The 16,242-nt window shown below is 38.3% G+C and overlaps 1 protein-coding gene and 1 pseudogene across 2 annotated transcripts; both read right to left on the bottom strand.

The window, feature by feature from the left end:
• Positions 1-12,158, bottom strand: part of LOC119528231 — a 126,701-nt pseudogene extending 114,543 nt beyond the window's left edge.
• Positions 12,159-12,353: 195 nt separating this feature from the next.
• LOC119515112 (SREBP regulating gene protein-like) lies at positions 12,354-13,023 on the bottom strand. 2 transcript variants are annotated; one of them, XM_037810880.1, is made up of 2 exons: positions 12,863-13,023; positions 12,354-12,705 (listed from the first exon to the last, which is right to left on the bottom strand). In XM_037810880.1, the coding sequence occupies exons 1-2, from the start codon at positions 13,021-13,023 to the stop codon at positions 12,354-12,356; spliced, it is 513 nt and encodes a 170-aa protein (XP_037666808.1). The 2 variants fall into 2 exon arrangements, with proteins under 2 accessions (XP_037666808.1, XP_037666803.1); XM_037810875.1 differs by having other exon boundaries at positions 12,354-12,999.
• Positions 13,024-16,242: the final 3,219 nt, after the last annotated feature.

The raw sequence follows: 16,242 nt of genomic DNA, 5'->3' as shown, positions 1-16,242 counted from the left end.
GAGGAAATGATAAAACTTCAATAAACACTTGGAAGGAGATTTGAATATATTAATATACTACATACATACTTACGTGGGCTTAATATCACAAAGCTGCCAGTTCTTAAAATATTTATTGGTAATTTTGAAAAATATTATAAATAAATTAGAATCTTTAAAGTAACTTTCCAAGTGTTTTCCAAAATTCAAATGGAAGAGCCCAAGTCCAATAATATCCAAAAAAAAAAACCACTAAAGATATTTTATAAGATGAAGGGACTTATCCTACCAAATATTCAGAATTATAAAGGAAGTGAAAGTAACTTAGGCTGTGTAATATTGCCAATAGAAGAAAACCAGAGTCCAAAACTGGATGTACATATATGGAAACCATGTGACATAGGTCACATTTGGGACCACCAGCAAAAGTCTGCATTATTTGACAAAGCTTTCTAAGGCAATTGGTTTGCACTCGGAAAAGCAAGTGAAATTGGATCCATTTTAGATGAAATAATTACTATATTCTAAGCAGCATTTCAAACAAGGTCCAAGTGAAACAAAGAATATAGAGTAATATAATTCACTAGGTAAAATATTGTCTTCAAAAATATGCACTGAAACCTAGACCTGATTTGAAATCCAACCTAACAGAAGCATTAGACATTTTTTAACTTGCTTAAATCATGAAAAATTCAACATAGACTATATAGCTCTGTTCATAGTAAATATTTGACTATTGAGAAAATCTTACCCAGTTTAATGTGAAGTCCACCTGAAATAAACTTTTTACAAGGCATATTTCTTAAATGTGTTTAATTATTAAAAAGAATTAGAATGATGCTGTAGAGAAACATAATAGAAAGATAAGTAAATGATTGTTAAGGACTAATTTTTCAGTAGGTGTGTTCAACATATTAATTTCTCTATATTAACAGAAAAGAGGAAAGCAAATGAAATTTCTGTTAAATTTTCCAATAATAATTTTAAATCACCCTCCTTTAATTTGCACAAAAAATATGCATTATTGTAAATGGCTTTTTAAATTGATATGTCAACATTAGCCTCTTTATCTCAATCTCTGGTGGTAATCTTAAAACATGTAACAGTACCTTACACTCCCATAGAAACTGATATGATCCAGGCACTGTTCTCTTACATTTAATCCAAACAGCTACCCCATGGAGTAGGCATTATTATTATCCCCATTTCACAGACGAAACAACTGAGATTCTAAGAGCAGCACACAGTACTCTTTATGGTGGGATTCCAACACAGGCTGACCAGCTCCAGAGATGACTGTCCCTTTAACCATCGTGTTAGATGAATGACTTCTCCAGTGATACTGAATGAAGGATAAACATTGGGTGAAGTATAGAGGCCCATCTCTTCTAGAGGTGTCAAATTTTTCTCTTATTACCTAGCTTGGGAATGATTAGTCACCATTATTTTGTACATTCTGTGTGCCCAAATGAGTGCTCAAATTACCTTATAATCCAGAGCCTCCACACTCCAGGCAAATACCTTTCTTTTTAAAAATACTTGAATCCAACACCACTGCTGGACTCAATGTATTTAGCGAAGAATGTCTTGGGGCATGTGTAGCATATGTAACAGGTGTTTGTTATCAGCTGTTTAGACCAAGACCCTCAAGGATGGAAGCCAAGGGAGGATGTTTAATAGAATTATGTAAAATGTGTCCTGAATTAGTGTTTCTGCCCATTGGGAAAATGTTTTTAGTTGAGACTCCAATCAGGAAGCCTCTCTGTCTCTCAAAACTAGTTAAAAATGAATTCCATATTATTACAACATGAAGAACCCAGTCCTCAGGAAATAGAATATTGGTTGAAGACATGGAACAGAAAGAGAAAGGGAAATCAAGTGAGCTATAAAGTTAAATAAGAAAATTAAAAATGAGAACAAAAGTAAACAAAAAAAAGCTCCTTTCTCTGGGGTAATTAGATATGTGTGCAGCAGCCAACATATTAGCAAACAATGTGTAAAGGGAGATCACAGAAGAGAGCACACAAATGGCCCATAAGAACATAAAAAGTTGTTCAACTTCAGGGGCAATTGGGAAAAAACTGATTAAAACACAGATTACAATTAGATCAAGAATACTAATTGGAACATTTAGCCTCCTATTCTCTTGCCCAATTAGCTCCCTTCCCTCAAAGAATAATTATTTTGTTTATTCTTCTTGGTCTTTCTTTTTGTGATGTTACTTTCCTTCAAAACCCTGGTAGCCTTTGAGTATCAATCACATTTATGAATGAAGTCCTTAGTTGCTTGGGACAGTTTTGCTTCTGTTCCCTGTTTCCCAAATTGCCCAGTTTCCTGAACAGGAAGGCTAATTGTGAATTTTTATACATGGAAAAGGGAGAGCTTAATGTAAAAAGGCATGGGCACGACTTGAACTGGGTTCCTAGGAAGAAGACTCAGATGGGGAGTTGCATGCCAATGACATATTATAGGGGAATGCTCTCAGGAGACACAGCTGGAAGGAAATAAACACAGCCAGACTGGGCAGAGGCTCCTATGCAGTTGCAAATGAGTCTTCAGCTGATCCTATAGGGAGCTTGAGAGCTGGGAAGGCCCTTCAGTTGTCTCAAATTGAGACAAAGGAAGAGGACCTTTTATATCTGACATGACCAGCACTGATTGCCCCTGGGAGGGGGTGATACAGTGGCCAAGGCAGTTTCCTGCAGCCAAGGGTAAGCTCCAGTGGAGGCTCAGCTGTGAGAGACGGATTTGTCATTGCTGAAGAGGGAATCTGGGAGGAAGAGGCTAATGCAGCAGGAGTGGGTGACAAGGGGATCTAGGCCACCTGCTCGTGCAGTTTTAATTATGACCGCCAGCACTGCTTGGGCACAATCCCAGATGCACCATGTCCATCTTAAAATCAATTGCTGCTGGATATGTCAAAACTTATGACTTAGTCGACTAGACATGTTGAACAGCTCTGGATTCAGGGCTATTTGATCTCTCATGGTCAGAAGTGCCAGTTTTACCAGGACCTATTAGTGAACAAGAACTGATGTTTTGAATAATATTTGGTTCTCTATATCTAAGAGTAGGATTTTCTCTCCAGAACTCTAGTGATCTACATTGCTACACTGATTTTTCCACTGGAACGTGTCAGAATCTAAATGGCTTCTTTCCCCATCACAGATACATCTAAGGTTTACTGCATTGAATGGTATGAGCATCAGGACGTCTGCACCACAGCCTGGACCTGCTACAGAGCCTGTTTCTGCTCTGGGATCCACTCAAAGCTGCAGACATCTGTGCTATTATGTAAATAGGTAGGAGAATATCCCAAAGTGTGCAATATGCTGCCTGCAGTACCTGAAGAGGTCTACCTAGTACAGTGTTTCTTTTTAGTTGTGGGAGGAGAAAAATTCAATAATTTTTCTTTTACTTTGAAGGAGATGTCTTGGCATGTCCCAGACAACTAAATCCCTAAAAACTTTTCTGATATGATAGACCACTGAACAATTTGTAGGCCTCATCTCTCTGCTGCACACATCTTTCCAAAGCCTCTAACACGTACCATTTCTTGCTCATCTATTCTGATTAGCTTATAAGCTTAGGAATATGTATGGTCCAGATCCGTTTGCATTATATTCTGATAGAAGGTGAGATACCTAAGGGAAAAAAGCCATAAACATGTACTAGTGTCCAGCCCACATAAATATGAACTGCTTCTGATTCTCCTAGATATTGAGGATGGAAAAGAATGCAATCACCTGCTCAATAGCTGAAGGTAAGTGTCTGCTCTAGTAAAGACATCACATTGAGCACTGCAGCTGCAATTGGAGCTAATACAGGTTAAGTTTTCAGTAGTCTACTGCCATCTACCATGATCCATCTGGTTTGTACAGGGACCAGACTAGTGGGTAAAATAAGGATAAAAGAGGTACCACCACTACTTCATTGTATTAATTTTGATGATGGTACTAACATCAAATATTCCCTTGAGATGCAGCTTTTTTTGATTTACTCTCTTGGTCAAGGGCAAGGAGCAAGGATTCAGAGACTTCCATTTGGCCTTATGCACTGTCACAGCCTTTATCCCCATAGGTCAAAGAGCCAACATGGGGGATCTGCCAAGTTCCAAGTATGTCCATTCCAATGCTATATTCAGGCACTAGTAAATTGATTACCTTGGTCTGTGGATGCAGTAGAGCCATTGTGAGTTGACTTAAGCTAAGGGTTCATTTATTACCTACCCTTAATATAAACCGACTCTAAAAGGGGGACCATAGTGATGTTCTTTACCCTAAGATATCACTGTAAGTTCAGAAACTGTGACTAACAATCCTCAAATTTCTTGGTGTTCCTCTATGCTCAATATATGGTTGCCTGGTAAATAGCCAATGGAAACTTTGACAAAGGACCGGGAGAATTACTACTAAATTCCCTCATGGAGTTGTAGGTTCTTTTTTTATTGGGATCCACCATCTCCTTCAGTCAAAGTTTCTAGTTCTGAGAAGTAGACAGGTCTAGAAACTTTTATCTGTCTGCCCATAGTCACTTAGTTATCCATCTTTATTTTTTCCAGCTTTATTGCAGTATAATTGATTACAACAAACTTCACATATTTAAAAGGCACAGTTTGATGAATTTTTGACATATGTATATATCCATGAAATCATCACCACAAGAAGATGATGTGCACCACTGACTAAAGTTTTCTTGTATACCTTTAAAACCCATTCCTTTTTGTTTGTCTGATCTTATAGCATAAGCAATATCCTTTCTGGCTCCCACCTGTGCTTTGCCTCTAGGGACACCATGTTCTATTAGCCATCTCCAAAGCTCTTTGTGGGTCAGGACCTCCTGAAGACCACTCTAATCTTGTCATTCATTGCAGAAATTTCCCTACTGGTTAAGGGTCTTTATTGCTTAGGAGTCCCATCTCCCACGGCAATCAGGGAGCCCAGTTCTGTAACAGCTTCTACCACCATCCCTGTAGGAAGGAACTGTGCTACTACTTAATAAGCTTCTTGGTGATGCTAGTGCTACTCTCACCAGATGACAAATGGAATGATCTCTGGGCCCTCCCATAGAACATGGTCATCTGATAGATTTTCTGACCTTTGGAAGTATACTTGCTCTAGCATGTCTAGATCTCAGAGCATTTTTATCCCCCACTCCACCATCTTCCCAACATATCTGGTATTCCTGTGTCATTTAGCATAAGGCATTACTCATTCCAAGCTGCAAGTGCTCAAACAGCATATTAGTACCATCTTCCGGATTCCTTGTTAGATCTCATTTCACAGAAGAGTGCTACCATATTGAAAAGATCTCCCTTGTGCATCTTTATATTCTGCTACCGTCTTGATCCAGATCCCTCAGGATCCTATCCCAGGTATTCTTTTGGCCTCTGCCTGTATGTTGAAGTCCATATGGTTTCTTTGTCATGTAGGTTCTTTCTTCTCTTCACAAGCCCAGCCCCTCCACAGTTGTACTGGGATTGGACTCTTATTCTTAGTCTGGGTTCTGAGAGTAGAAGTGGGCATAGATTCATAAGGAACAAGCATTGTCTTGGAATGTATATTCTTTAAGCAAATTGAGCTACTATCTTATATCAAAGGGTGATGGGTCACCTGGCTTAGGCCTAATGGGTCCAGAGGAATCTGCATATACTCGTATATACCAATCCCAAGTTATAGGGCCCCGCTGCTTCCTATTAGAGCATTAACTTTGGCATTGAAGACCTGATAGTATTAAGAATTTAACTTTCTCTGAATCTGTTCTGCTTTTATGACTAAACTATGAGCCTGCTCTTCCCATCTGTGTCTCCTCCTAATGCGATACATTAGGTTTCCTCAAATGCTGCAAAGAGGTCCTCTGATTTTTATATTTTGCCTTGGAACAATAGTTAATCATCATTTCTGTTTAATAGATCTTTGAATGAAAGTCACTCAGCAATGGCCTCCCAATCACATTGTCCTTATAATTACCTTCCTTTACATTTCTCAAGCACCAGAGAAACTGAGTACCAGCCAGTGCATCCTCTCTACCAGCAACCCATCTCAGTGCACCGCTGTGAATATTTTGACAGCATGCAAGAGACTACCCATATCCCACAGCATGCAAGAGACTACCCATATCCCACCTTCCACCCAGTAATGGGATAATCATTGCCAGTCAGCTGATAAGAGATACAGCTCTGAAAGACCATTTAATGTCTATTTCCTACACTGATCCTGGGACTAAATATTTTGATTTGTCCATAATAAGAGACCCTGAGTTGTAGAGTTGCATGGTGAGGAGTTATTGAGGAGTGGTCTCAGGAGACATACCCTAAGAAAGTGAAGAGGGAAAGATTACACTCAGGGAAGAGTTGATTCTCAATGTGTATGTAAATGAGCCCTTTATCAATCTAATTGGGCATTCTGTAGCTATAATTGCTTCCCCCCCAAAGATGACCCTCATTGAAACAATATAGTTGAGACAATGTATCCTTGCATCAACCAATAATTAGCCCTAAGCCATCTCCTCCCAGGGAATACTTCTGAGAAAGGAAATTCTGCATTTATCTGTCAGCAGCCAATATTCTCAGCTGCTGGTGGATGGATATATTGGCCCTACAGAGGAGATCTGGGTGAAGAATCTTAGAATCCACTAGAGGCCAGGATCAGGCATCCAACTGCCTGCCCCTTCCACCATTCAAACTCTACGGATCTTTACTCTAGGCCTTTTTTAAAAATATATTGAGGTATAACTGGCATACAATAAGCTTTACCTATATAAGTGAAAATTTGATGAGTTTTGACTTATGAATATACCATAATGAATATCACCATAATCAAAATAATGAACATATCCATCTGCCTCATGCTCCTACCTAGCCCCAGGCAATTATTGATGTGACTTCTGACACTACGGATTAGTTTCCATTTTCTAAAATTTTATATAAATGGAATCATATATTGTATACTCTTTTTTGTCTGACTTCTTTTACTCAGCCTAATTATGCTTAAATTTGTACTTATTGCATGTATCAATGGTTCCTTCATTTTTTTGCCAAGTTGTATTCCAATGCATGGGATAACACAGCTTATCCATTTACCTGTTGATGGACAATAGGGTTGCTTTTGGTATTTGACTATTACCAAAAAAAGCTACTAAGGACATTAAATACAGCTTTATGTACCATGGTAGCTTTCTTTTCCCTTAGGTAAATGTGTAGGAGTAGAAATGCTCAGCAAGACGTTAGATGAATATTTAACTTTTTGAGAAATTGCCAAACTATTTTCCAAAGAGCTTGTATCAATTAAGCCACCACCAGAAATGCATGAGAATTACACTTGCTCCACATCCTTGCCAAGACTTGGTACTGGCAAACTTAAATTTTAGCCATTCTAGTGGGAATATAGTGATATCTTATTGAGGTTTTAATTTGCATTTCCATAATAACCAATCAGGTCAAGCATTTTTTTTTTTTCAGCTATTTGCCATCTATTTTTCCACCTCCTCCTCCTTATTCTTTCTTGGATTAGCTACTTGTGTTTGTTAACATAACATTTATCAAGGGGTTTGGAAGCACACAGGAAAGACTAATGTTACCTGGATCTTATAAAGGAAACCATGTGTTTTGAGACTAGAAGCATGTCTATATGTGACCAGGGCCTTTCATCTTAACATTAAAATATGCTGGAAAATGAAGAGAGGGATAGACTGACAGCTGTTTTGACAGTATGGTGCCAAATACTAATTTTCTTTTGTTTTATCATGGATTTCTAAAAATTTAAATAACTTCCTTGTGTGTGTGTGTGTGTGTGTGTGTGTGTGTGTGTATTGAACTTTGACCCCAGGATACAGGTGACAAAATTTTTATGCTCCTTTGGACATATGCAGATTTGGAGGAGAAAAATATGCTCATTTTATGCAAACATTTTTAAGCATATCCATTCACAGCCTCTTCCCCTGCATAGTCTTTAGAGCTGACCAGATCCTTGGTACATTAGATACACTAGCAGACACCAGGTTTGAAACTTGCCTTAGAACTAGGGAATGGGTAGGTTAAAGTGGTAGAACTCAGGATGCTGGGAAAAGCTTGTAGGTTGATTGCATGAAAAAGATATTAGAACTGTTTCCAAGGAGAAAGGTCTGGGAGAACCAGGAAGAACTTGCAGAGAAAGCAAAGAGAGAGACTAGACTAATTTCTCTGAGGCTGGGGGAATTTCACAGAAATGGTAATCTCAAAAGAATTATTGAAAGAATTTTGCTGTGAGTTACAGGGTATATTTCTCACTTTGCCACCTCCACAGGAGGATTCAGTAAATTCAGTAAACATTTTTTTTTGTTATTATTGCTGTTATCTATACATGTAGTTATTTCAGTCTATACTCACCAAGCAAAAACTCCTCTTTCCCCTCTCTCCCACAACCCTGGCAATCTCTACTCTACTTTCTGTCTCTGCAAATTTGCTATTTCTGGATATTTCATATAAGTGGTATCATACAATATTTGTCCTTATATGCCTTGCTTATTTCACTGAGCACAGTGTTCCTAAGGTTCATCCATTGCATCATCTATCAGACTTTCGTTCCTTTTCATGGCTGAATAATATTTCATTCTGTGTATGTGTGTATCACATTCTGTTAATCCATTCATCTATGAATTGACACATGGGGAAGTTTCCTCCTTCTGGCGATTGTGAATAATGTGACTATGAACACTAGTACAAGTATCTGTTTGAGTCTCTGTTTTCAGTTTCTTTGAGTATATACCTAGGAGGGGAACTGTGAAGACATATGGTCATTCTGTATTTGATTTTTTTGAGTAATTTCCCTCCTGCAAATGGCTGCATCATTTGACATTCCCACTAACAATGCTTGAGGGTTCCAATTTCTCCACATCATCTTCGACACTTGTTATTTTCTGTTTTTTTTTTTGTTTGTTTTTTGTTTATTTTAAATAGTAGCCACCCTTGTGCATGTGAAGTTCTATCTCACTGTATTTTTGTTTTGCAGATCTCTATTGGCTATTGTTAAGTATCTTTTCACTTGCTTACTGGCCATTTGTATACCTTCTTTGGAGAAATGTCTGTTCAAGTTCTTTGCCCATTTTTAAATTGGATTCTTTATCTTTTTTGTTGTTGTTATGTAAACGTTCTTTATATTTTTGGATATTAAGTTCTTACCAGACGAAATGGTTTGCAACTATTTTCTCACATTCTGTGTTTTGTGTAATGTCCTTTGATGCACAAACATTTTTCATTCTGATGAAGTCAACTTTCTTAATCATTTTCTTTATTGCTCATATCTAAGAATCCATTGCTGAATCCCAGATCATGAAGATTTGCCCCAATGTCATCTAAGAGTTTTATGATTTTAGCTCTTATGACAAGGCCCTTAATCCACTTTGAGTTAATTTTTATAGATAGTGTAAGGAAGGCAGTCTAACTTCATTCTTTTGCATGTGGATATCCAGCTTTCTCAATATCTTTGTTGAAGAGACTATTCTTGAAAATCAATCAGCCATAGATGTCTTCTTTTACCTGTTGGTTGTTTAAAAGTGTGCTGTTTAATTTCCACATATTTGTAAATTTTCCATGTTTTCTTCTGCTGTTGAATTCTAGGTTCAGTCCATCAATGTCAGATAAATCACTTGCATGATTTCAACATTTTTTATATTTATTAAGACTTGTCTTGTGCCCTAAGATATGATCTATCCTGGAGAAGGATCCATGTAAACTTGAGAAGAATTTGTATTCTCCTATTTTTGGGTAAAATGTTCTATATATGTCAATTAGATCCATATATTTTCTTTAGTGAAGCATGTTTGAATCTTTCACCCATTTTAATTTTCTTGCTTGTCTTCTTATAACTGAACTGTAGAGTCCTTTACATAGTTCAGTTACAATTTCTTTGTTGGATCTATATTTTGGAAATATTTTCTCCCCACTGATAGCTTGCCTATTCATTTTCAAAACAGGATCCTTGAGAGTCTAAGACTATCTAAGAGTAAAAGTTTTTGATTTTGCTGAAGTCCAATTTATTAGCTTTTTGTATAATCTGTGCTCTTTGTGTCATGTTTAAGGAATCTTTGCCAAATCCAATATCACTATGAGTTCCTCATGCTCTCCTCTAGATGTTTTATAGTTTTCAGCCATAATTTTTTTTTAAAAAAAAAATGGGCAAAAGACTTTAATAGATATTTTTCCAGAAAAGCTATACAAATGGCCAAGAAACACATGAAAAAATGCTCAACATCAGTAGCCAATAGGGAAATGCAAATTAAAACCACAATGATATACTACTTCACATCCACAAGGATGACTACTGTTTTTCAAATGGAAAACAAGGGTTGGTGAGGATGTGGAGAAACTGGAACTCTGTGCACTGCTGATGTGAATGTAAAATGGTGCAGCCACTATGGAAAGTGAAATAGCAATTCTTCAAAAAGTTAAATATACAATTACCACTCAACCTAGCAACCTCACTTCTAGGTATATGCCCAAAGAGAGTGAAAACATGGTCACAGATACTTGTAGCCAACGTTTATAGCAGCAATATTCACAATAGCACAAAGCTGGAAACAACCCAAGCATCTATCAACAAATGAACAGATTAACAAAATGTGGTACATACACACAGCTGAATGTTATCTGGCCATAAGAAAAATTAAAGTTATGAGACATGCTACAACATGAAATAACTCTGAAAACATTATGCTCATGAAATAAGAAAGACACATAAAGACAAAAATTATATAATATCACTTATAAATCTGAGATGAGTAGAAATAGCAAATTCACAAATTCACAGTGCTAGAAAGCAAATTAGAGGTAACCAGGGGAAGGGGAAAAGAGGAAGGGGGAGAGTGTGAGTAAATTAAAAAAAAAAAAAAAAAAAAAAGCCACTGCCTGACAATTTACTCCCTAAGAGAGCTGATGGTCCCCATGACTATGGGACTAGGCAAGTATGAATTCCTTAAGGCAGGCTGCACCATGGGAACTTGGATGAAGGTACCTGATGAATTCCCCAGGAGAAGCTGGCTAGCTGAGCAGAGATGAAATTCTTCCTTTTGACCGCTGAAATCATACTTCTTTTAAGGCCTTCAACTGATTAGATGTGACTTCTCTCACTGCTGAAGGCCATCTCCTCAGTTGCTTGTAGATGTAGTCAGCCATAGATGCAATAGACGTACCGATAATTTAAATCCATGAAAAATACTCTCATAGTAACAATCAGACTAGTGCTTTCTTACCAAACAACTGGACACTATGTCCTAGCCAAGTTGACACATGAATTTTACCATCAAAGTTGGGTTTTCTTTTCTTCTTCTTTTTAAACATAAACTATGAAACTATTTAAATTGCAAATCACAGGAGAACCGAGCATTTGCACCTGTTAGATCTGCAGAAGCTGAAAGCAATAAATGAATACATACCAAAAGCTGCTAATGTATCTCCATTTAAGAACTGACTTAACACTGGGTTTCTCTGACAGGACCACAAGGCCGCTCATGATTTTCCTGAGGTTCCCCTCATACCGTGGCTGAGTAGAACACAGCAATTTCAAAGGAAACAAGAACAGAGTCCTCCAGGACAGTAAGTCAGAATTTCTGGTTAAACCATTCTCTCACATGGGTACATAAGCATATTCAAATACCACTAGAAAAGAACCTGCATGCACGTGCTGCCAACTGCTAGAAATTTTGCATCGAGTTAGAATGGAACAGTGTCTAACTTATCAGGTAATTTCATGTATCAGGATATGGTTAATTCCTTGGTGTTCAAGGCCTACTCCTGAAGACGCTGTTAAAATAAAAACAAAAATAACCCCCTAGAGAGAAAATTCACATTCTAAGACACAAAATATTTTATCTGGGCAAAAGGATATTTTAACTCATGAAACTCAAGGATACAAGAAAACAACATTGACAACAATAAAAATAATTTCTTTGAATATATTCAACTAGAAAGGCAAGGCATTTTCCTACACAAAACATTATCACTTTCCCACTACTCCAAAGTATCCAATAAATAATTTTATGGCAAAATCAGAACCATAAGTAAAAGTTGACCCCCGACAAGTGGGGAACACAAGTCACAGCTCCCTCACAGGAACACTGGTAGAGTCATCCAAGAATGTCAACACCACCCCAGGCTCAGCCTGCAGGTTCTGTTTTTTGTGAATGACAATGGCTGGAGTTTCCATGTTGCTTTAAAGAACAGTTCCATCTGGTAAGGTCCAGGCAATGAGTGAAGCCAGAGAGAACAACACAAGAAGTAGTTTCCACAATGCCTTTGTCCTCTGACCAATGCACTAGATTTGAATGCTGAAGTCTGGCCTCAGGCTGGCAGTTCTTCAGCAGAGCCCCTTTTCACCCATGCTTTAAGTCTTCCACGCCCATCACGCAGGGAAGAGCTCGGGAGGGCTCTCACCGTAGCAATACTTTGCTGTAGGATCCCTATAGGTATTCTCATGCTGGACGCTCTGGGATGAGGTCCTGCATTTAGCCAAACACAATTCAAAGTGATCTTCCACTGCCATGAAGAGGTTCTGGAATGCCATGGCTGCCCGGCTGAGGAAGCGTTCCAGGAGAAGTTGCTTATTGGGCTGCAGACAGCAGGAGACGCAGTACTCATAGGCGCTGCAGCAGCCATTGGACAAGCAGCCATCGCAGCAGTATTGCTTTGTGCTGGGCATGTTGACATGACAGCAGCCATTCACCAGCAAATCCTTCCTTTCACAAACATATCCTAGTTCATCTGTGATGAGGTGCTTCCCTTGAATGGAGTTACAGCACTGATTGCCTGGTCGACTGCTATTGCCCAGGTTAAACTGCACTTTCCAGGGGATGGGCTGATCATGGTCTTGAACCTGGAGGAGATTCCGATCTCTCATTATCCTCTCTTCCTGCTTGAAGGTGCTGGTGAGGAAGTAGACGAGCGAGAGCCCGAAGACCAGGGCAAGCACCCACCTCTTCGGCAGAAGCCGGCGCCACACCATGGCCGCTAAGTTCACCATCCCGGTGCGGGCCCGGGCGCGGGGCGCGGCAGGCCCGGAGCCCGGGTAGCATAGCCCCTACACGCCCCACAGCTCCATCCCCACTAGCCTCAGCCGACCCCGCGCCCCATGGCTCCTCAGCCATAATTTTTAGGACAATGATCCATTTTGAGTTAATTTTTGTACATGGTGGAAAGTAAGAGTTGAGATTCATATATTTTACATATGACTACAAAATTTTTCCAGCACCATTTGTTGAAAAATTTTTCTTTTCCACTTGGAATTGCCTTGCACCTTTCCTGTCTTTTCATGCTTGGTGATTTTTTCTTGGTCTCCAGATATTGCCTGGGCTATGGGTATACTTTTTATTACTATATACACTTTTGAGCTTCATTCTAGATTGCAGTTAAGTTACTTGGAAATAGCTTGATCGTTTTGAGGCTTATTTATAAGGTTCCTTCGGTGGAACCAAAGCAACCTTTAGTATAAGACTAATTTTCCCCACTACTGAGGCAAGAACCTTCAGAGTACTACACCCATGAATTATAAGGCTTTTCCTCTCTGATTGGTAGGAACAATAACTCTTCCTGGCCCTACGTGAGACCCAGGGGTCATTGCTTTTGCTCCTTTCAGGTGTTTCTTTCTGTAGCCTCAGGTAATTAATTTCCTGAGCACATAGCCATATGTGCTAATCTTACTCAGCTAAAGCACTGAGGGAAACCCTGGCAATATCTCTCTCTCTCTCTCTCTGTCTCTCTCTCTCCTCTCTTACATTCTGCCTGTGAATTGTAGTTGCTTTTGTCCCTCAGACTCCTACCTCCATCTCTTCCTCCAGCAAAGATCTCTGGGCTCTACCTCAATTTGACTTCCTTCTCTGCAGTCTGTAGACTTGGCAGCAAGCGGGGACAACTGTAGGGCTATCCTCAGTACTTTCCCCTCTCGTTGATCACTGTTCTTTACTGCCTGATGTCCAATATCTGAAAAGTATTGTTCATTGTGTTTTTTATTTTCAGGTGGGAGGGGTAACTATGGACCCTGGCACACCATCTTGTTCAGAAATAGGAATCTACCCTCCATTTTTAATGCATTTTAAAGGAAATTTTGCCACTCAAAGTCAGGTGGTTCCATGTCTTTATTGTGATGTTTCTTGCAATGTAGTGGACAAAAGGAAAATTTCCTAAGAAACTGGTTTAAAATATGTATTCTGTGCCTTTAGAAATCCAATCCAGTAGACCTGGTTGAATCAGAAATCTGAATTTTTAATAAGCCCCTCATGTGAGCCTGATGCAAGTAGTTAACAGACCATAGTTTGAGAGTTTTGCTTGGGTGATTATTTTTCCAGTTTATCTTTGGCAAAAATCTTTCCACAACATGAATGGCATGGGGACGCAGTGACTTTGACAGTAGTTCTGTTGTTAATCTTTTGATTAATTAACATGATTATATCCCCATTTTTTACTCCACCCTTGATTGACTTCTTGAGTTTGGAGTCTCCCCAGAGCTGGACATAGGGAAGAAGTGCTCCCAGGAGCACTCTGGCCAGTCTCTGGGTCTGCTCCAGCTTGCTGCCCCAACACAGGATTGCCATTGGGATCATCGTTGGGATCCCATCTGATTTCCATCTTCCAGAAATGTTTCAGAGCCTCTGAGTTGTTAATGACCTTTATCTCATTTTCAAAACGGCTATGAATCTATTTCTTTATATATATTTAATTGTCATTTCCATTGGGGGACTACAGTAAGGATAGACTCATTTCACCAACAGGAAGACACATGGTTTTCAAATAGCATTAGAGGTAATCTTTTAAATGAGTGACCTCTTATTATCTGAATAAAGGATATTTCTACATTTTCCCACCAAGGCAATACTTGTGTTGTTAATAATATTTGCATTTTCTATAGTGATGAACCTATTTTCCAACATTTTATATTTATTACTTCATTGTATACTTAAAGCATTCCTCTTACAAAGATTAGAGTTTTTAAGTTTTTAACCTATTTCACAAAAGTAAGTTAAGTGACTTATTGGAAAGACACATAAAGACAGGAGTAAGTCTTTAAGTTTTCTAATTTCAAGGTCACTGAGATTTACTTGGTTTTTGTTTTTTAAATCACGCTAATTCAAGCAACATTTACTGCTGCTAAAATCCACATTGTTACAAAATTTTGAGGGTGAATAAAATTAAATAATTTTTGGATGTTTTTATTCATTCCATTGATAATAATAACTTAGCTTGCTCTCTCAATGTTATTGCTATATGCCACATCTCTGTGCATGCGCTTTCCCCATAGCAACTCATTTAATCTTCACAAGAGCATTATAAAGTATGGACTACTAGTATTAAGATTTTACCAGTAGAGAGACTGAACTACAGTATAATTTGGCCTAGATCACACAGTTAGGAATTGGAAGAACACGGATTCCCAAATCTAGGAAGTTTCCTTTAGTGCCTGTGCTTTTGTCTACTATAATCTGCTGCCTCTTAAATTGATGGACTGCTCTGTGTTTAATCTACAGAATCATTTTTTGACTGGTCAGCTTAATACCAGATATATTATTAGGGGTCATTTTAAGCACTGTTCATCAGAAACAATGCAATTCAGAGTTTGCTCATTATAGTTAGTTCACACTAGTGAGACCATACAGTATTTGTCCTTTTGATTCTGGCTTATTTCACTCAACATAATGTCCTCAAAATTCATTCATGTCATTGCATGTCTCACAAGTCCATTCTCCTCTGCAGCCAAACAATATTCTGTCATATATATCTTTGTGCTTGAAATAATCTTTTAAAGCATCATTTAAGTAGAGGACAGACACTCTCCTCTGAGTTATATAATGTGAATGTGCCCTTAGATTAACTGTCATCAGTAAAATGAAAAAGGAAATTGGATTAGAATATCTCTCAAATCTGTCTGTAAAGTTTTGGTAACACATTGCCTAATATATCAGCGAATTGAGAGTGGAAAATAAGATACAAAATATGAGCTATTAATGTCATACTGATGTAGAAAAGTGAGAACTGATGTGGGATTCTTAGATCCAGCACCATGTCACACTCATACCCTTGAAAAGTCATATATTGTGCCTGTACCTCAGCCAGATATCTCTGAAGTTCCTTCCAACTCTCAAAATTGTATGTTCATATAATTAATTTTGTGACACTTTCTTCTCTTAGATTGAATCCTTTTGATGATTTGGGCAAAGCTAAATCTTCGGTTAGTGCTGAAATCAGACATGATTTAGGAAGTAGAATTGTCAATACAATGACAAAATTCTTGAAGCTTGTTT

The sequence above is a fragment of the Choloepus didactylus genome, chromosome 2 (genome assembly GCF_015220235.1).
Source record: "Choloepus didactylus isolate mChoDid1 chromosome 2, mChoDid1.pri, whole genome shotgun sequence".
NCBI lineage: Eukaryota > Metazoa > Chordata > Mammalia > Pilosa > Megalonychidae > Choloepus > Choloepus didactylus.
Note: the sequence above shows the minus strand (reverse complement) of the source record. Positions and strands in the feature narration are given on the sequence as shown.

Coding starts and splice junctions, on each gene's coding strand:
- LOC119515112 (XM_037810875.1), bottom strand. CDS start 12,971: ATGGTGAACTTAGCGGCCATGGTGTGGCGCCGGCTTCTGCCGAAGAGG.